Source organism: Arvicola amphibius, chromosome 5, assembly GCF_903992535.2.
Source record: "Arvicola amphibius chromosome 5, mArvAmp1.2, whole genome shotgun sequence".
In the NCBI taxonomy this organism is placed as follows: domain Eukaryota; kingdom Metazoa; phylum Chordata; class Mammalia; order Rodentia; family Cricetidae; genus Arvicola; species Arvicola amphibius.
The window spans coordinates 25,110,951-25,132,446 of NC_052051.1; the positions used below are offsets into that span (position 1 = coordinate 25,110,951).

A 21,496-nucleotide genomic window follows, 5' to 3' on the forward strand; every position below is an offset into this window, starting at 1 on the left:
TAATCATATGTAAAGTTTTTAAGTGCTCCATAGTGTAATAATCCCACTCTAGCCTTTATCACATAGAATCATCCTCCATAAAACCAATGCTGTAACCTCGTGTGTAGTTTATTTTCTTTATTTTTTTGTCTTTTTTTTGTTGGTGGTGTTTTGTTTTTTTTTTTTTTTTTTTTTTTTTTTTGTTTTTTTTCGAGATAGGGTTTCTCTGTGTAGTCCTGGCCATCCTCGAACTCCCATTGTAGCTCAGGCTGGCCCTGAACTCAGAGATTAGCCGTCTGTGCCTCCTGAGTGCTGGGGTTAAAAGCATGCAACGTAAAGGCATGTGACACCACCTGGCTAAAATTTTTTAAAGTTATTTTATGTGTATGTATGTGCACTACATGTATACAGGTGATCATGGAGGCAAGAAGTGGACAGCAGGTCCCCTGGAAACTCTAGTTATATAGATGGCTGTGAACCACCATGTGGGTACTGGAAATCAAACCCAGGTCCTCTGGAAGAACAGCCATCCTCTTAATCACTGAGCCATTTTTCCAGTTCCAGGACTGTATTCCGCAAAGGGTTTCCATAGTTCAGGATACAGCCCTTTATAGTGGGGAAGTCAAAGTAGCAGGATCTTGGAGCAGTCTACCACAGGGCATCCGAGAGCAGTCTACCACAGGGCATCCGCCTTCAGACAGAAGATAGAGGTGCATTCTTTTGTTCCGCTGTCTCTTGTCTAACAGTTAGGTCCCAGCCAGGGAATGCTTCTGCTCACCCTGGGTGGGCTTTCCTCAATTACCTAATCAACAAGGTAATTCCCTACAGACTACCCAGAGGCCAGTCTCAATTATCCTTCCTAGCGCTCACTAAATTGACAATTGAGTTTAACCACCCACCCATAGAAAAAACGGATCCCCAGGTGGTGTGGTGATTTAGGCCTTTAATCCCAGCACTCAGGAGGCAGAGGCAGAGGCAGAGGGATCCCTGAGTTAGAGGCCAGCTTGGTTTACAGATTGAGTTCAAGAGCAGTCAGGGCTACACAGAGAAACCCTGTCTCAAAAAAACAAACTAAAAACTAAGAAAAGAAAAGCTGGGATCAGGTAAGTTGGACCTGCTCAGATGGAAGGTACTGGGAAACTCAGTGTGTTTATTGTGCAGAGCAAAGGAGAGGAGGGGGTGTCTAATCTCTCTCTCTCTCTCTCTCTCTCTCTCTCTCTCTCTCTCTCTCTCTCTCTCTCTCTCTGTGTGTGTGTGTGTGTGTGTGTGTGTGTGTGTGTGCCTAGGCTGTAAATATCCTGGAGGACTGAGGCCAGCATGAGGAGTTGTCACTCCCCCAAGCATTACCCTGGGGAAGGCTTTGCTGTCGTGGGTCTGAGGCATGGGGTCCTAGACCTGACTGTGCTCATGTCAACACATATTCATTTGGGGCTTCCTCTTCATTTGGGGCTTCCTCTGCTCCCCACAATACAGCAATGTCTGTAGTCTTTGTTTTGTTTTTTTTTCATTTCTGTGATGCCAGGGGCTGAAACCAGGGCAGTGCTCTGCTAGTAAGCTACACCCCAGCTCTCTGCAGTGCCTTTTAAAATGTATTAATTACTTTTGGACTTTTTCTGATACAGAATCCATGAAAACCAGAGTGACCTCAAATTCACTATATAGGGCAATGAACTTCTAATCCTCTTTCCATGTTTTGGGATTATGGGCATATTCACCATGCCTGGCTATTTATTTTTATTTTATTTTTATATTTTTCAAGACAGAGGTTTCTCTGTGTAGCTTTGGCTGTCCTGGAACTTGATCTGTAGAATGGGCTGGCCTTGAACTCATAGAGATCCTTTTGTCTCTGCCCCCCCCCCCCCCCGAGTGCTGGGATTAAAGGCATGTGCCACCACTGCTGGGCTATTTTCATTTTTTGAGGCTGGCCTGAAACTCCATTCTTTTGCCTCGGCTTTCTTTTTTAAAGACATTTATTTTCATGTATATAGGTATTTTGTCTCAGTGTGTATATTTTACCATGTACATACCTAGTACTTCTGGGGATCAGAAGAGGGTATAGGATCCTCTGGAGTTACTGTGTGGATGATGGGAATCAAACCCAGGTCCTTTCCAAGAGGCATGGAGCCATCTCTCTTGTTCCCTGCATCATCTTTTATTTTTTCTTTCTTTAATTAATTTATTTATTTTAGAGACTAGAGTCTTATGTGGTCATGTAGCTTGGCTCTGTAGATGATGACCTTGAACTTCTTGATCCTCCTGCCATCTACAGAGTGCTGGGGTTGCAGGTGAGTGCCACCATGCCCTGCTAGCACCTATGGTTTTTAGAGGGCAGAAAAAGGAGCTTTTTTTTTGGTTAATTCTATATTAACATCCTGCTATTGAAATTTTGGAAATTTTAAGTCATTTGCTTTCTCAGTTGTTTTTAAATGGCAATGTTCTTATGATGGCTCCTTTTGGTTGTCAACTTGACCACATCTGAAATTAACTAAAATTAAAAAAAATGGAGGGCACACCAATGAGGTTTTTTTTTTTTTTTTAATTTGAAGTAGGAAGATCCCTTCCTTAATCTAGGCCACATCTTCTATTGGCAGCCTATATAAAGACATGGAAGAGGGAAGCTTTTGCTCTTTGCCTGCTTGCTCTGGCCTTGCTGACATTAGAACCTACTTTGGGATTCCGGTGTCTACTGAAGACCAGCTGAGACATCCAGTCCATGGACTCAGCAGCTTCTAGATTCACAGCCAACCTTTATTGCATTGTTGGATCAGTTGGGCCATAGCCCGTAAGTAATTCTAGTGAATCCCCATATTATATATATCCTATAAATTCTGTTAGAGAGCCCTAATATAGTTAGTCTTAACTATATGCTCTATTTAGCAAGCCTAGTGTGTGTAGAGAAATGAAGTAGGGCAAAGGTGGGGGTTGGCACTATAGTTCAGGGTCTTTTTGTTGTGTGTGTGTGGTTTTTTTTGTTTTCTTTTCTTTTCTTTCTTTCTTTCTTTTTTTTTTTTTTTTTTTTTTTTTTTTTTTTTTTTTTTTTTTTTTTTTTTGAGGAGGGTTTCTCTGTAGTTTTGAAGCCTGTCCTGGAACTAGCTGTTGTAGACCAGGCTGGCCTTGAACTCACAGAGATCCGCCTGCCTCTGCCTCTCAAGTGCTGGGATTAAAGGTGTATGTCACCAGCACCCGGCAATGGTTGTGAGCCACTCTGGGAGTGCTGGAAATTGAACCCGGGTCCTCTAGAAGAGCAGTCAGTGCTCTTAATCACTGAACCATCTCTCAAGCCTAGTTTAGGGTCTTGAATATGTGTGGATGTATGTGTATAGTTTGAGTGTTAAGTGATCCAGTTTTAGATGTCTTTTGAAGGTACTTCAGACATGACTTCTTGCTTTTTGTTGTTGTTTGTTTGTTCTATCTTTGAGACAGTGTTTCATGCTTCAAATTCTATGTAGTCAAAAATGTCCTTGAACTGTGAATTCTGCCTTTATACCCCGAGTGTTGGGATTATAAATGTGAGCCACCATTCCAGGTTTTGCTGATGGATTTGATGTGGGATAAGAGAAGTGATTGCTTTCATTGTTCTATTATTAAATAAAACTTGGGAGTCAGATTTTGGGGTACAAATCTGATAGATCCACAGAGTGATGGAGAAATGATCAGCTGACCCTGCCTCTCCGTGATTCCCAGATCAAAAAGGCCCTCAAATCTTTCTAAGCCCCTCCTTATTCCTTCCTGTGTCTCTCTGTCCTAATCTGGGTCCATCAAAAAATCTGCGGTTAGTTCTGTGCTGCTAATCACTAACTCCACCCCTGATTCAAGGTCAATGTCATTGGCAGTCTCGGGGTTCAGAGTGGGTTCAGAATATCTCACAAGAGATAAGAGAGAAGTCAAGGATGCCTTCGAGAAAGAAGATGCAGAGCTCAGGAAAAATGCTCCTGGGGAGAGTACAGGTTACAGACAGGTGCCTTTTAGACACCCAAGCTGCGACATTAACCTGGCAGTTGGGTGCATGCAGCTGGAATTCCGTGGGGGAGGCCTGGGCTGGAGAGAAAGCCAGGAGACTGAAGGGTAACCTTGATTGCTAGCTTGATGGGATTTAGAATTACCATGGAAACAGACTTCTGTGAGGATTTCCTACATGAGGTTAATTGAAGTAGGAAGAGAGCCCTAAATGTAGCGGCACCATCCCATGGGGGTGGGGATCCTGGACTGAATAAAAGGGAAAAAACCAACTGAGCAGTTTGCCTCATCTCTCCCCTTCCTCACAGTAGGACCTGCTGCCTCAGGATGCTGCCTTGATTGCCCTGCAGCAGAGAGACAAGGCATAGAGAGAGCTAAGGGTAAGAGTGGGCACAGAGAAGGTGAGGGCCTGACCAGAGCCTTGGGACACCCTAATAATGACAGACAGAAGAAGAAGAGCCAATGAAGGAGACTGAGGAGGAAGCAGAAAGCTGTTCAGAAGAGTAGCTTCCTTAAATCCAGGCAGTGATGGCACACACCTTTAATCCCAGCACTTGGGAAGCAGTGAGTTTGAGGCCAGCCTGGTCTACAGAGAGAGTTCCAGGATAGCCAAGACTACACAGAGAAACACTGTCTCCAAAAAAACAAAAACAAAACAAAACAACAACAACTAAGTAGCTTCCTTGCCAATGACTTAAGTAAATGCTTCAAGGCAGGAGGAGATTTGCTGTGTCCTGTGCTGGAAGAAAGCCCGATCAGGTGATGGTGAGAAGTGACTAAGGGGTTTATTAAAGGGGATGCTGATAAGGGCAGTCTTAGGGAAGAGGTAGAGTGAGAGCCTTACTGAAGTGGGGGAGGAAGGGGAAAGCTGCAGGCAGACCTCTCTGGAGTGATACCAAAGTAGGAGGAGGGACAGTGGGGAAGTGGTCACTTTTTGCACAGAAGAAATGCTGTCGAGGGCTGGAGAGATAGCTCAGAGGTTAAGAGCATTGCCTGCTCTTCCAAAGGTCCTGAGTTCAATTCCCAGCAACCACATGGTGGGTCACAACCATCTGTAATGATGTCTGGTGCCCTCTTCTGGCCTGCAGGCAGACACACAAACAGAATATTGTATACATAATAAATAAATAAATAAATATTTTAAAAAAAGAAATGCTGTTGGAAGGCTTCAAAGGAGAGGAAAGAAATGTAGGAGAAATGTGGGAGGGGACTGAGACATATAGGGAGAGCCTAGGTCAGTTGGGCATGGTGGCACTTGCCTTTAATCCAATACTTGGGAGGCAGAGGCAGGAGGATCTCCGTTAGTTCCAGGCCAGCCAAAGCTACACAGAAAAACCCTATCTTGAAAAACCAAGCTTCCCCCCAAAAAGCCTAGTTTCTCCCAGTTTATCCTTTGATAATTTTACTCGTGCATACAATATACTGAGATCATTTGCACTCCCCAGTATCCACTCCCAACCCCCCTCCCAACTTCATGTCCTCCTCCTCTTTCTTCCTTCACAACCCACTGAGTTCAGTGTGTGCTATCTGACTCTCACTCCCCTCGCAGCCATCAGCTGTCAGTAGCTCCTCTGCTAGGGATGGGGGACTCATGAACTCTTCCCCACCAATGCTGGAAAGTGGGCTGGTTCAATATCTTTGAGAAAATGGGGGCATATGAGATTTGGAGAGGAAGTGTTGGAACTGGTCTCGGATGGCGATTGACCCATGGATGCAGAACTCTCTCTCTCTCTCTCTCTCTCTCTCTCTCTCTCTCTCTCTCTCTCTCTCTCTCTCTCTCTCTCTCTCTCTCTCTGTGTGTGTGTGTGTGTGTTTGGGAGCAGGAATGTTATGCTTCCTAATCTCCACGATATTTTTATTTATTTTTTTAATGTATATAGTGCTCTGCCTGCAGGCCAGGCAGAGGGCACCATGTCTCATTACAGATGGTTGTGAGCCACCATGTGGTTGCTGGGAATTGAACTCAGGATCTTTGGAAGAGCAGTCAGTGAACTTAACTGCTGAGCCATCTCTCCAGCCCTCTCCACGATATTCTTGATGAAATAGGAAGCAAAGTCAGTAGTGAGGACGAGGAAGCAAGTTTGATGAAAGTTTGATGTTGAAGGAGGACGAAAAGGGAAAGAACCGGTTGGGAAGTGCCACCGTGCCACCGCGGTATTTTTTGTCTGACGAGGTTAGTCTCGCTCTGCTCTCCGTAGTTGCGTTTCCTTGGAGACCAGACGTTAGTGAAAGCGTCTGGTCTCCTTGGGATCCATTCTGAGACAAGAGGTGGCAGAGGCTTCCCTGGCTTCTGGAGACGATCTGAGCCTGGAGGATCTCTTCTTTTTTCCCCAATGGCAGAGAAGTAAGCAGAGCTTGGCGGGGTGGCGGAGCACGCATGCGTGAACTTTCTTCTGTAGCCTTTGCTCTCCAGGCTCCAGCTTGCTGCTGTGCTTGGTAAAGCGGGGTTAGAGGATCCCTCTTGGGCTGGGGATGATGGAACTTCCTCCCCCTTCCCCCGACTCTTTCCAGACACATCCACTCTAGGACTCATTTCACAGGGCACAAGTTGCAAGTACTGGTGAGTCCGGGAAAGGCAGGGTGCCCTGATGTGGGTGGAGGTTTGGGTAACCCTGTGTTCCACCTGCCCTCAACTCCCATGGTCGTGAGCATGATGGAGTCTGGGCCTGAATGTGAAGCCCAGCAGCGCCCTTGTAGCAAGCCTCTGAACTTCACTTAATGCGGGGGTGTGGGTGGGGTGGAGGGGCGGAGGTAGGGGGTGTGTCAATCAAGCTGCTCACTTACTGATCTCATCGCTGCTCCTGTTGCTAGAGGGTGGGTCTTGGGTATTTTCCATGCTTTGTTTCTTCAGGTTCTTAGCACCTCATGGCCTACATGTTCTTGGTGAGTCCTGGCTTCCCGCTAAAACAAAAGCGCTGGCTAACACTCACGGAACCACTGCAGGCCTTGCAATTACTTCTCAAGCTCAACTCAAGGATGTAGGCTGTGTTATTAAGTTCACTTTAAAGATAAGAAATTCGAGGCTTAGCGCTCAGGTCTCTTGCTCTGGGATGCAGGTAACCTGAAGAGGGCAAGCTGGAAGTGAACCCACTGACCCTGGAACTGTGTTATGTGTAGTGCATTGTGTTCCCTAACAGTGGTCAGAGAAGAGCCTGGAGTCATCTCCCCTACCTCCCCTCCGACATGCCAAAAGCCACAGCAAAACCAAAACGAAGACTCTGAGTAGAATCCAGCCAGGTAGGCAGAGGCTCTTGGGAGCTATTGTGGGTGTTGGGGACAAGCTAAAGTGGCTGCTTTTGGCCCTTGACACCATTTGTATTACAGTAGGCTAACAGACGTGACAAATGGCCTTCAATCTTCACATACTGATATGGAAGTTCATGCCCCAGGAATTCATTTGTGCATTTGTAGCGGTGTGGGGGAGGAGCTGGTCTGTTCCATACAGTGATTCAGGGATCTAAGCTCTTTTAGCCTCACAGATCTAACGTTTGGTAACCCCTTGAGGACCTCTGCTGGCAGAGAAGGAAGAGAGAGCAAGAACAAGGGGACTCAGACCTGAAGTGACAACATATACCATTTGTACTCCTTCCATGAACTGCCACTCTTATCACGTGACCATGTCCGACAGTTTGGGAAGCTGGGAAATGTCTGGCTCTATGTTCAGGAGGGGCACAAGCCGTGTGGGGGAATTAATAGATTCCATCACAGCATCGTTAACCTTCCCAGGGAAACTCTGAGGTCTTGGCTCAAGCAAATGTGGGTTTGCGTCTTGGCAATATTATTTACTCGCTTGGAAGAGTATTTCATCTTTCTGAGCTTTGACTCAGAAACTGTGAAAAAGAATCGTGTGGGCTAGGCATGGTGGTGCACACAGCCTTCAGGCAGTAGATCTGGAGTTCAGGGGTAGCCTGAACTGTAAAGAGCAGCCCTTCTGTTGTGTAGCTGTTTCCATCTAATACAGACACCATCCCATGGAGAAAAGTAAAGGAAAGTTACAGGGCCCAGGAAGTAAAGGAAAGTTACAGGGCCCAGGAAGGAAAGGAAAGTTACAGGGCCCAGGAAGGAAAGGAAAGTTACAGGGCCCAGGAAGGAAAGGAAAGTTACAGGGCCCAGGAAGGAAAGGAAAGTTACAGGGCCCAGGAAGGAAAGGAAAGTTACAGGGCCCAGGAAATTCCTTAAAAAGAGTTACAAGGCCCCTCCTCTAGAGTTTATGGCCAGTTCCAGCTAGAGAGCTATGGCAGAACTCCTTGTTCCCAGTAGGGAGCTCCAGGAACACAGTTTTCATGAATTTTCACCCCTGCTTGGATGGGCTTTGGGGATGCAGCTGCCTGTGAGTCATCTATACTGTGTATGGTTGTAAGCCATCCCTAATTCACACTCCTTCAGGTAGCCCAGCAAACACTGGCTCCAGTGACTAGACTCAGGGAGAACAATGTGTCTGGTCTGTTTTTGGTGTCCTGTCCAAATGTTAACACCCCCCCAAGAAAAGCCATACTGCATCCTATCTCCCCTCCAGCACCTCTTTAAATTATGTCTGTATTTGAGACAAGGGCCGTGTCAGTACGTAGAACAAGGTGGCCTTTACACTCATAGAAATCCCCCTTCCTCGGACACCAAGACCAGTCTCAAGAACAGGTATTTTGGAGCATTCCTGTTTAAAGAGGCGCTGGGGGATGGGTGAGCGAAGTGCTTGCTATGAGGCGTGAGGACCTGAGTTCACATCAGCAGCACGCCTGTGAAGATGGGCCTGCCCTCACAGGTCTAAAACCGCTGCGCTGGCCTACAAGCCATCTCTTTGATTTTTTAAAAAAATTATTATTCTTTTTAAAAATATGTACATATATAATAATTTCTCAGAATAAATGAAAAATATGGTATGTATATTTAGAAACGGTCACTTGGCCAACCTAGGCCTTGTGGCACTGTCCTGTAATCCTAACTATGTAAGAGTCTGCAGGACTGTAGTCAGTTAAAGGTTTGGCAGGGCAGCTTAGCAAGACTCAGTCTTAAAATACAAAGCAAAGAGAAGGGAGCTGGAGAGATGGCTCAGTGGTTAAGAGCATTTGCTGCTCTTCCAGAGGGCCTGGGTTTGGCTCCCACACCCACGTGGACAACTCACAACCACTTACTTGTAACTTCAGTTCCAGGGGATCTGACCACTGTCTTCTGGCCTCCGTGACACACATGTGATACACAAACAATCACAATAACAAGCACGAATAAAAACTAACTAAAAATAAAAACATAAAGTGAAAGAAAATGAAATGCAAATCTGTACAACTTTTCTAAAAAGACAAGAGAGCAATCTCTGGGGCCTAGGATTGCGGGTAGAATTTTTTAGAAGTTGCACCAACAGTTTGGTCCAGGAAAGAAAAATAGTTATAATGGAGTTCCTCAAAATAAACAAAATTGGGCTAAACAAGATGGCTCAGGCAGTTAAGGTACTCGCCAGGAAGGCTGATGACCCGAGTGTGTGGTGGAAGGAGAGAAGGGCTTCCAGAAAGCCGTCCCCTGACTTATTTTTTTTAATATTTATTTATTTATTATGTATACAATATTCTGTCTGTGTGTATGTCTGTAGGCCAGAAGAGGGCACCAGACCCCATTACAGATGGTTGTGAGCCACTATGTGGTTGCTGGGAATTGAACTCAGGACCTTTAGAAGAGCAGGCAATGCTCTTAACCTCTGAGCCATCTCTCCAGCCCCCCGTCCCCTGACTTCTACACATGTGCTGTGGCATACAGCTTTTGTGAAGTGTCACCCATGCTGGGGTGGGTTTGAGTGACCCACACTCCTGCAAGCCCATGTCCACATTCCTGTAAGTGGCTCCAGTAAACCTACTGGTTCACTAAGCTAGACTTGGTTGAGATCATTCCTCTGGTTTGTCATCAGCACCCTGTGTGGGGTGGACAGATGTTTCTTCATATCCCCCTGCGAAAAGTCATCCAACCTCCAGTGCTGGTAAAGAAGAGCTGGGTCATGCACATTGCTGGTGATTTGTAGGATGATGTAGCACTCTGAAATGATGTGTGCGAATGTATAAGCACATGTGTGGGCAGGCGCAAACCTGTGTGCACATGCAGAAGTCAGAAGTAGGTGCTGAGTGTTCTCCATCACACCCTACCTACTCCTCTGAAGGAGTTTCTCTCCCTGAGCCTGGAGATCTAGTTTCCTCGATGATGCTGGAAGCCAGCAGGCCCCAGTGATCTATCTGCTTGTCTCTATGGCTGGCTAGCTAGACTGAATTGGTGAGCTCTGGGTTCAGGTGAGAGGCTGTACCTTAATATAACAAGGTGGAGAGCTAATGAGAAAGATAATTTGACGTCAACCCTTGCCTTCACATGCATGCTCACTCAAATGCACTTGTATACACACCTGTCCCCAAACATGCAAACACACATGGACATACAAAAAAAAATTCCAACATGGTACAAACAAAAAAGGTATTAATTCTGTATATCTTAACACCAGACTTCTACATGTGGGTGATCTTATGTTCTTTTAAAGTCCCAGTAGTTCAGTTTAGCACATGCCTGTGATCCCTTCTGCAGAGGCAGGAGGATTAGGAGAAAGCTGTTTATGACTACATAGTTAGGTCTAGGCTACATGGGACCCTGTCTCAAAAAATCTAAAAAAAAAAAAAAAATTGTAGTTAACATATATGTAATAAGAGTAACTTATCATCTTAGCACTGAATATTAAAATTTCCCAGAATTAAGAATCTTAATCTGTTAACTAGTGTGGTTCTCAAGTGAACAGTTATGTATGGAATAGGGATGTCGGTGGAGACCGAGGCTGGAGACAAGCAGCCGTGTGGTGCTTCCATGTTGGTACAGAATTGTCTGATGGGAAGCAGAGTGTTTTGTCCCCCCTCCCACTTCATACCTTCTTCCTCCCTCCTTTCCCCTGCAGCCCAAGCTGTCATCCTCCCGCCTCCACCTCCTGAGTGCTGTGAGTATAGGCTGGAACCACCTTGCCCAGTTGATGCAGTACTAAGGATTAAATTCAGGGCTTTGTGCATGCTGGGCCCGCACTGCTCCAGCTGAGCTGTATCCCCAGCAGGGATCCTAGCATCTGCTCTCCCAGAGCCTTTACTCTGACTGACTGCCACTCACAGAGTTGCAGAGATGGCCGGGTGGAGTTCTGCATAGCTGCTGTGATCGCTAGAAATAATAGTTCAGCCAGCCCTGAAGATGTGACAGGTACTATGTTAAACATCTTAGGGCACAGTGACTTCTCATCCAACCTTCATGACCCACCTATGAGGCAGGCATGGCTATTCCCATCTTATAGGGGGACTGAGGGGCCAGAAACCACATGGCCTTCTGGGTAAGAGAGCTGCTAGAAAGCCCTTCCCACTCAACTGACCTTCCTACCAGCTGAGTGGGGAGAGCAGGGATTTGGGTTTGTCAGACACACGGTCCCCCACGTGCTGCCCCTTTCTGTGTCTGGGGCTGGAAGAACACAGAGGGGGTAGGTTCTTTATTTTATTTTATTGGCTTTTTGAGATATGGTCTCTCTATGTAGTTCTGGCTGGCTTCTAACTCACAAGAGATCCTCCCGTCTTTTCCTCCCAAATGTTAAAGGCGTGCACCACCATGTCTGACTGTGGTGGGGATGATGTTGGTGGTAAGTCTCAATTTTCATTCTGGTTGACAGTGGGCTTGGCTTGGTTTACCTCAATGTTTCCATTAAGTTCACCTTTCAGGGAATAAGACTGAACCTCAAAGGAAAGTGAAGGTTATAATCTGTGGGGGAAGGGTCCTGTCCTTGGTCATCCCTCTGTCATCTCCCTGTCATTGCATTCTCCTGGGCTTGTCCCTCCTATAGCAAAGCCCAGAGTAGGGGTTTCTTTGTGGGCAGCAGTTTCATTCCTTTGTGTCACTCGGTAAATCTGGGCTCAGCCGATGGCACTCTCTGGGACCTGGCCCCATCCTCTCTCTCCCCTTTCCCATCTGTCCTCAGCAGTGCAGTCCCAGAGCTCTGGAGAGATGGCAAACCAAGCAAAGACTCCGCGAGGACCGCGGAGAAGGGAGCAAGGGCACCATGGGAAGATGCAGGCCAAGCTCCGGCTGATGCGGGTAAGAGAGGCCCAGAGCAGGAGACAGTGCACAGCTCCACAGACTGCGGCAACACCCGTCAGTTTCCTCCACTCAGCAAGCCCATGGACACACTTAACTATTCTTATTTTGCAGATGGGGAAAGAAATGGCTTGTACCAGATCACACAGCCAGAAAACAGTGGCACAGGGGCCCAAACAGTTAAGATTGGGATGTTGAGCTTAGACTGAAAGAATTAAGACCAGTTCTCTGTATTAGAAATATAATCAGGCCGGGCAGTGGTGGCGTGCGCCTTTAATCCCAGCACTCGGGAGGCAGAGGCAGGAGGATCTCTGTGAGTTCGAGACCAGCCTAGTCTACAAGAGCTAGTTCCAGGACAGGCTCCAAAAGCTACAGAGAAACCTTGTTAACAAAACAACAACAACAAAACAAAACAAAAAGCAATGGGGCGGTGCTTGGAAAAGCTTATAAAAACAGAAAGTTCACCTCAGCTGCTACCCTTGTAGCTAACTCACCCACCCCTTCTCCCAGGCTGGCCTTGAACTCACAATCCTCCTGCCTCAGCCTTCAGAGTGCTGGGTTACAGGTGTGCGTTACCATGGCCACCTCTGTTATACATTGTTTTATGGCTTCTGTAATCACTTGAACCATATTTTAAAGCTTTTTTTTTGAAAGACTAGTCTCACGAAGCCTAGCTTGCCAGCTTGCCTTAACTCACTTTATAGCAGAGGGCGACCTTGAACATGGTGAGTTCCAGGCTAGTGAGGGTTAAATTATGAGACTCTGACTCAAAAATAAAAGTAAAAATACGTGGTTTTCCTGTCAGCCGTCCTTTTGCCAGATGGTTTCAATGGGTTGATCATTCGTAGGAAGGTCTGTTTCTGATGTTCTGTTTATCCTCACTGTAGGAGAGTTTGTGTGGTTTTGTGTGATCAGGGTGTGGATATGGACAGTGACCTGTGCCCCTCAGCGGTTCTTCATGCTGTGTCTTTTGTAAACATTCATTCATTCATTCTTTCAGTCTGTCAGTAGGTCCTGGTTGAACACCTGCTGTAGACCAGGCCCTGTCCTGAGCTTGGAGAGTCACCAGGGCCGGACTGATTATAAACACATATATCAAACGTGAAGTAATAAGCCAGAGGACATGTTAGTTCATGCCTGTAAGCCCAGCACTTGGGAGGCTGAGGCAGGAGGACTGCCCAGTCTGCATAGTGAGTGCAAGGCCGCCTTGGACTAAAGAATGAGAACCTGTCTCTAAGAACAAAGATAAAAATGGCACTAACAAGTACAGTGACAATATAGGTATGAGGAAGCCCAGACTGTGGTTGGAGGCTGAAGGGGTCCAGGAGAAGCACCAGAGGCCATTTTAGATGAGATGGTCAGGGAGTGAAGAGTAGAGGTAGACAGTCGGGGGAGGGCATGTTTACAGCTTGTTAGAGATGCCTGGTGAAGGGCACTGTTCCAGATGTTAGGGACACCTGGTGAAGGGTACTGTTCCAGGTGTTGGAGACGCCTGGTGAAGGGCACTGTTTCAGGTGTTGGAGACGCCTGGTGAAGGGCACTGTTCCAGGTGTTGGAGACGCCTGGTGAAGGGCACTGTTCCAGGTGTTGGAGACGCAGCTCTGTACAGGGTACTAATGCAGGGCTTGAACTTCACTTGAGAAACAGACTAATGAATTAACCCCTCCCCCACACACCCTGAAGAAGAGACACCCTCTTAGTTTAATCAGCGGCTACCTGCAGAGCTCCACGCGTTGTCCTTGCTCTGGTGATAGCATAGCCTGCTCTTCTGTTGTGACTTGCTGCTGGAAGGAGAACCAGCAAGACCATAAGGAAGGCCCTTGTGTGGGATGGGGTCCTAGAAGGAGTAGGTTCGGAGTGGAGATTGTCCTTGCGTGATTACATATCGAGGTCAAGGTCATACAGGAGACACCACCACCCCATATTAGATCTGCGATTAGACAAATAAATTTCTAGAGCAGATATCATAAATTCCCATTTCTCAGAGTCACTGGGAGAGTAGGGGTGTCGATGTGTGTCCCCAGGTTTTCATTTCACCAGCAATTGGAGCTCTCTTCTTAGGGACTTGAGAGTGGCTTTTAAAAAGCAAAACCAAAACCAAACTCAAGGCATTTCTGTATTTTGGGGTCTGGGGATGTGGGAGGAAAAGTGGAGTGGTTAGCAGCCATGGACAACAGCTCTGCTGCGTGTGACCTTGGGTAAACTATGGAGTCTGAACTTGTATAAAGTGAGACTAATTAGTTCATGTTTTGCCAGGTTGTCCTCCTGTGTCAGCCTGTGTTGGCATGACACGCTGGTGCCACCGTGCATTGGGCTCCTGAGGTGGGAGAGTGGAAGACAGCCTTTGAGACCCTAGAGTTTGGCTTCCCAGGCTCAACACTCTAATTCAGGGCGGGCTGTGTGACCGTGTCATTTAACCTCCCTAAGTCCCCACTTGTGAGCTGGAGGATGAACCGATTCTGTGTGTCATGTGTAGAGCAGGTCACAGCACTTGCCTGCCCTCGTGTCTTGTGGGCCAGTTGTTGTTAATATTATTTGTTATTAACTGCCTACATTATTGCTGTCATGTACGGCTGGGTATAAGCTTGGGCAATCACACTTCAGACTTACTTTAGACAGGGGCATTGTATGATAAGAAGAGATAAGAAAATGTGGGTGTTCTCTCCTCACCCATCCCTGTATCTAGTCCAAACCTAGCCTGCCATCTCTGCCGACTTCTTACCCAACTGGGCCATTATCATGTTCATTCTTTCTAGTTTTGATGGATTTGAAGAGGTCTTTAGTAATAGGAAGTATCCTTATCGACTGATGTTTGTTAGCTAGATGGTGATGAGACACCAACTGTAAGACAAATTCTCATTTCAGAGATGTGACAATGGGTATGTGTGTATGTGTGTTGCTTAGTGGGTGAAAGGTAACAGTGTCTCCTTTTCCAGACGCTCTGACCTGCAGGGGATGGGGAACCAACTGGGAACATTTACTACAAGAGGCCCGGAGCCGGTGGGTCTTTAGCGTGCACCCTGGCGCAAGTTAAGGCATGTGTACAGCTACTTTCCTCCCCGCCCTTGCCCTACATCCACAGTCGATGCTTCGAAATCAGCGGACCTCACTCCAGGAGCTCTACAGCCACGAGAGCTTCCTCAGCAAGCTCAACCAGGAGCTCATCAAGTCCATCCAGGACATGGAGGACAGCATGGCCGTGAGCGTGCGCGCAATGCTGCAGCAGCAGGGCATTCTCGGGGTGAGCCACCGCCTCCCCTCTGCTAGCCTCCTTCACGTGCAGGCGCGCCCTCTGCTGGCTACTCCCGACCCCTGTCTGAGAAATGCAGTGCCTCCCTTCGTCCCCACTTACCAGCCGGGAGACTTTGGGCTAACCTTTTATCTTGGAGCTTGATGGAGTGGATCCCAGTAACACCCACCGCAAACGGGAGGCTATGGCTATCACACCTGGCGCTTGTGCAGTAGAAAGTTATTTGGTGCTGCCACTACCACTGCCGTTAAAGTGTCCACAGTGAGACACCAGATGCTCGGTGTGCAATCATATATACCTCCCAGCAGCTCCCAGGTCATCCGGATAGCAAGAATCAGGGCGAGGATTTGAACCCAGGCAGTCTTACCCCAGGTCTGTGCTGTCCTTGCCCCGCTCTCTTTCTTTTTAGGGAGTACAGTTGATTGAGTTTGCTGTTATCTTGCTGGGGGAGTTACTTTGTACTATCTGGAGCCCACCCTGCTAGTAGGAAGCCCAGTGGTGGCTTGTAGGGTCCGAGAGCCGGCAAAGCATCCTCCTGGTGCTGGGGAGAGGGCAGGAAGGTCCCAGGGACGGAAGGTCTGGGCTGGGGAACAGTTAGAGAGTGGATGACTGCAGTTGGCCCGGAGCTGACCTGGTGTGTGTGAGATACAGAGAAATGTTCAGATGCTGGGGGTGGATTAATCTCTTAGGCTGAGGTAGGAAGGAAGGTACTAGGGTGGGGAGCTTCCATAGGAGTAAGGTCAGGGGTCAGCAGGGCTGGCTTCTATTGTAGCTTTTTCTTCCTATTTTGCAGATGGCCATCTTCTTACTATTGTCCTCAAGCCTTTTCTCTGTGTGTGGAGAGAGTGCTGCTGTCTTTTGGGGGACACACCGATCTTCTCTGATGAGGGCCTGTCCTTGTGATCTCGGTCACTCTTATTTACTTCCCTAGGGGTCCTGTCTCCAAAAGCAGTTATACCTAAGAAGTTTTGGTAGACACAGTCCAGTTGTAACAAAGACCAAAGCCATACAGCCCTTCTGCCCAAGCAAACTTCTTGTTCACACACACACACACACACACACACACACACACACACACACACTCTCGCACGCACGCACACACACATGCACACACACATGCATACACACACGCACACATGCACACACACGCGTGCACATGCACACATACACGCATGCACACACGCGCACCTTTGCATGTGGAGGCCATTAGGTGGTGGTGTTCCTTAGACACTGTCCCTCATCTTTATTGAGACGGGGTCTCTCCCTGGAACCTGAGGCTTGCATATTGGACTAGGTAGACTGGCTAGCATGCCTCCGGGATCTGCCTGTGTGAATACTTCCAGTACTGGGATTTATACACCCACAACATCACACCTGTGGGTACTGGGGTTCAAACATCCCTCTAGCCCCTTAGACCTATGGGCCTTGGGGAGCAGCTATCATGAGACACCGTGCCCACATAAAACTTTCCCTCTAATGGGGTTGCAGGCACTTGCAGTTAGCATTGGGTCTGTGCTGTACTGGAGTTGAGGAGACTTGGGGAGCCCCAAGGGGATCTCTGATTCAGACATTGGTGCGTCAGAAAGACTTCCTGGGGGAAGCCATACTTGAGCTGAAGTCTGCAGAGGTGTGAACTGGTAGAGATTGGACAGACGAGCGTTGCAGGCAGAGGAAACAGAGGCCTCAGATATGGGGTGAGAGGGAGCGAAGGGGAGCTCAAGGAGCTACAGTTGCTATGGGTGACTGCACAGTAAGGTGTGAGGGAGGGATGGGGGAAAGACGAGTTCACCCCAGGCCAGATAGCGCAGGCTCTTTTCAGCCATGGCCAGGAGTCCACTGAGGATTGGAGTGGGAGGCAGTGGCTCTCTGGCCTCTCAGAGGCGGGAGTGGGGCAGTGGGAGTGTGCTGTGGCCACAGCCTACTGTGAGCTGGAGAACCAGCAGAGGCTGGTGGTGAGCTGACCTCACCCCTCCTGTAGAATGTCATCGACATCTTGGAGTACTCAAACAAGAAGCGTGTGCAGCAGCTGAAGTCTGAGCTCCAGGAGTGGAAGGAAAAGGAGGAGAGCAAAACAAACAGTAAGGGGCGACCCCCTTGCCCCCCGCCCCCACCTCATCCAGGAGCTGGGGGAGGGCAGCTCCTTACCAGGCCCGTGCTGCCTTCTAGGGGGAGCATGCTGCTGCGGGCTAGAGCGAATAGCTTACAAAGTGTGAAGTGTGCTCAGTGTTTTCTAGGCCTGGGTGATTGTCAGTGGCTGCACACCCACTGTACCCTCCTGGGATGCAGGGACTTTTCTCACACCGTACCTGCCAAAGAGGAGACTGAAGTTGACGGAGAGGAAGCCCCTGCTGCAGGCCATGTGGCTAGGAGTTGGAATCCAGGCTGAGCCTGGCTAAGCCTCCTATCAAGGACCCTCTGGGAGGCAATGGCTGGGACCCAGGTCTGGCTTCTATTGCTCTGGATCTGTGATTTTTTTGTCCCTCTCTGGGAGGCTAGATGCCGAGGAGGTGTGTGTCAGGGGGCTTGTGCCAGGTGGTCTGAGACACTGGGGACCCCCACCGTGGAGGAAGGCAAGATAGCATTATCTTTCATTCATTTACTTTTTATACGATACTCTGTATAGCTCAGGCTGACTTGGAACTCACTTAGTAGCCCAGGCTGGCCTTGAATTCTCAGCAGTTCTCCCACCTTAGCCTCTCTGGTGCTGGGATTATAGGTGTGAGCCATCGCGGCTGCTAGATTTTGTCTTACTCCTGCTAAGGATCATGTCTTGGACATCAGTGTCTGCCTGTCTCTCTGGTCTTGCTTCCTCGGGGGCATGTATCTGAGGATGCTGAGATCCAGTTAGGGATAGTCTTGGTGGGGACCACTTAGCCGTCAGCAAAGCTGGACTGTCTAGGGGCCTTGTACTTTTCCATTTCTCCTTTCTGGGGCCTGAGACCCTAGCAGCTTCAGCTTCCACCACCTCCTACCTCGTGTGGGCACACCTCAGCCCAGATCCCAGTTCACTGGCCAAAGACAGCTGGACTTCCGAGGTCTCCTGGGAAGCTCTCTAAAGGAAGGCCCAGACATCTGCACCTACCTTCCCCATGCTGTCTCTCCCCAGGCCTGCAGCGGGAGGTGGAACAGCTGAATGCTGAGATCCTGAGGGCCCACGAAGAGGTGAGTTTCCTGAGCACCTACATGGATCACGAGTATCCCGTCAGGTCGGTCCAGATCGCCAATCACATGCGCCAGGTGCAGCAGGCAAAGGACAGGCAGCAGGTAAGGGAGCCCCTGGCCCTCATACCTAGACTGCGTAGAAGGTGGGGGTGGTGGTCAAACCCCTTCTGCCAACCCCCAGGATGAGCTGGACAACCTTAAGGAGATGCGTACCATGGTCCTGGGGTGTTTCTCTGACATGATTCAGAAGAAGAAGAAGAAAATCCTGAGGTCTCTGATGGTGGTGAGTAGCCGGGTGCTGTGGCTCGCCTCCAGGCCCTCCTAGCTTCCCCGTCCTCTGCCTCTGGTATCCCTGTCAGTCACCTTTGTGCTCCTGCCTTCGTCCCCAGAAAACCCAGAAACCCTATGAGGAGGTACTTAAGCTGAAGACGCGGGATAGCCAGCGCCTGCAGAGGTGCATGGTCTGGTTCAGAGAGGTGAGGGCACCAGGAGGGCCATGGTGTCCGCGCCTGCGCGGGACCTGCGGGTGGGCCTTGGCTTGCACAGACCTGGTCCTGGAGGGGCCCTGCTCTGGCGCTGGCTTCGTTGACTGCACCATCGCTGTCACTCAGCATTCCTCTCAAAGGGGATTCATGCTGGCCTGGACCTTGCCTCGCTGGCCACCATTGCAGGCCGTGACCCATTAGCTTCTTCACATGTCCCCTGCTCTACACTAGCTGCTTCCCTTCACCCACTGGGCCATGATCAAAGTGAGGGGATGAGGCCCCGCCCTCTCCGAGTGAGTGTCCTTCAGTTTTCAAGTCGAAGTCCCCATCTCCACCAGTCCCTTTTTCTCACATTGTGTGTCCCACCTCTTTGTCACCTGCCTCCATTCTTCACTGTCCCTTCACATCACTTGAAAGGCCCATTCTTGTTCCTAATCAGGGAGGTTGTCTCTCTGAAATCCAGCACACCGTAGTGACAAGGCCCATACCATCTTCCCAGACACTTTCCTTTCGTGATATTGTCCCTTTTCCCAGGCTTGGACTTCACACTTCCTTTCTGTGTCTCTCCCCTCAGCTAACTGAGCAGCTGAAGAAAGAGATACCTGTACTAACTGCGGAGGTGGAGAAAGTGTATGCAGAAATCTGGAATCCCCGAGAGGTTGTTTTTAAGGATGTTCTACTGCAGAGACCAAAGTATGTAGTCTAGGCTGCCGTGCTTGGCTGGGCAGGCCCGTTCCTAGGGAAGACAATCTGGGTAGGTGGCAAGAGCCTCGGCACAGAGGGGAGGAACCCTGGGTGTGCCTCCACTCTGCCTCTAATCTAGACACAGCTTTCTCTGCCCATCTCTGGTGTAACTGACCCAGATGGCTGGTTCCAGGGAAGACACGGGGACAAGGGTGGAAGGATATCTTTCCTGTTTGGAAGGCTTCTGTGCCCCAAGAAGAGAGTGTCTTTCCTTCCAAAATTAACCTTCGGCCTGCTTTCCCTGGGATTAGACTCTATTGTAGGGCCAGATGGTAGTGGGAACAGGCTAGACCTCTTCATGATGCTACCTCAGGACCTTGTGTGGTGGCTGAGCCCAGCGTTTGTGAATTACAAAATTTTCCCTTTTGTCTCCCGTCTCTTCCCAGGCTTCTCTTTGTGTCCTACCCCTGCCTACCTCCTACTTGGTGTTTTGAGACTGAGTCTCACTTTGTAGCTTAGCTTGGCTTTGAATATGATTCTCCTGCTCAAGCCTCCCAAATGCTAGGGTTACCATGTGTTTAGAGAATTTTCTTCTGGGAGGGGCTGTCAAGCAACATCTGCCTCCTAAGGTTCCAATGGCAAACCAAAGTTTGATTCTACCATCGTTCCTTCTGAGAGACCGATGAGTTCGTTGGGCTTATTTACAGAGTCTGGGTCATGACGGTCGCTGACAGGAGTGTGTGTGCTTCCAGCATGGGTGATGGCTCCCCGTAACTGTGTGGGTGGAACCCCCTCTTCTATCATTTTTTTTCTCAGTCTATAAACTCTAGCCTCTGTCTGAGACCCTGAAGCCACATGTCTGTTTAGGAGGAGCAGTTAGATGCTCAGCTAAGGGCTTCATGACCCTCCTGGCTACCTTCTTCTATGAGGCATTAGTCAACAGACTGAGCCCTGATGATGTTTTGCAACCGGGCACAGCCAAGCCTATGAAGATGGTGGCAGCTTGGCTTAGAGGACAGTCCTATGCAATACCATGCCTAGCTATTGTTGCTGGTTGGCTTTCTTTGTCACGCATTTTTCATCTTCCTCCTTCCTTCCTCTTGGAGTAACCCTTGGCTCTGCCCCCACAGAGCTGGGAGGGGTATAAGACATTAGGAGACACCAAGCTCTGAGCGTGGAACTGCTGAGAGCTCCACGAGCCTGGAAGAACTTGTCCCAGGGTTGTAAGCGGGGACAGTCAAGGAAGGGCTCCCTGAGGATGTGACATTGGCATGAGTTTCTGCTCCCCTCTGATCCTGGTCCTTTTTAGGGGTGCATTAATCCTTGACAACTGAGTTTTCTTCCCACTTTTGACCTGTGTGTGTAATGCACCCCACCCCTGTGCATATGTGCGTGCATGTGCAGGTGGCTGTAGTTTGAGTTTGGGGATGACGTCTCCCTAGTAACTACCAGTGTTGTAATGAAACCGGAGGTGTGTTCCCTCTGTCCCTGATCCTGGTGTCTCTGTTGACCCCTCACAGTTCTTTTCTCTGCTTCCTGCCAGGTGCACCCCAGACATGGCTGTTGAACTCAACATTCCTGTGCAAGAGCCACTCCCCTTCTAGAGGGCAATGCCTGGCCACCCCTCTTCCCCACTCTCTTCCAAACCCAGGGGTTTGGGCTAGTTTACTTGTAAAGCGGTGTCTCTATTATGAATCTAACCCACAATCCCTCCTCCACCCCTCTCCCTTGCTGCTTGAACCAGGCAGGAATTCCCAGTCCTTGCTGCCAATAAAGCTGGGTTTGTGTTTGCTTGGCGCTGGTGTATGGGGCCCCACCTAGGCTTTGCTGGACATGCCACAGCAATGGTCTTTGCCTGAAGATCAGGGTTAGGCTGCTGTTCTGATGGCATCCGGGA

The 21,496-nt window shown here is 48.9% G+C and overlaps 1 protein-coding gene across 1 annotated transcript; it reads left to right on the plus strand.

The window, feature by feature from the left end:
• The first annotated feature begins 3,799 nt into the window (after positions 1 to 3,799).
• Positions 3,800 to 21,203, plus strand: C5H20orf96 (chromosome 5 C20orf96 homolog). Its single transcript, XM_042055126.1, has 12 exons — positions 3,800 to 4,044; positions 6,350 to 6,496; positions 6,788 to 6,914; positions 7,074 to 7,173; positions 11,903 to 12,018; positions 15,101 to 15,259; positions 17,247 to 17,346; positions 18,375 to 18,532; positions 18,612 to 18,713; positions 18,820 to 18,906; positions 19,490 to 19,608; positions 21,143 to 21,203. The coding sequence occupies exons 1-12, from the start codon at positions 3,800 to 3,802 to the stop codon at positions 21,201 to 21,203; spliced, it is 1,521 nt and encodes a 506-aa protein (XP_041911060.1).
• The last annotated feature ends 293 nt before the right edge of the window (positions 21,204 to 21,496 follow it).

Bases quoted from the DNA above. Each gene is read 5' to 3' on its own strand.
- C5H20orf96 (XM_042055126.1), top strand. From the start codon at position 3,800: ATGTCATTGGCAGTCTCGGGGTTCAGAGTGGGTTCAGAATATCTCACA. The intron at 6,497-6,787 runs GTGAGTCCGGGA...TTGTTTCTTCAG, and splicing joins GGCACAAGTTGCAAGTACTG to GTTCTTAGCACCTCATGGCC. The intron at 17,347-18,374 runs GTAAGGGGCGAC...GTCTCTCCCCAG, and splicing joins GGAGGAGAGCAAAACAAACA to GCCTGCAGCGGGAGGTGGAA.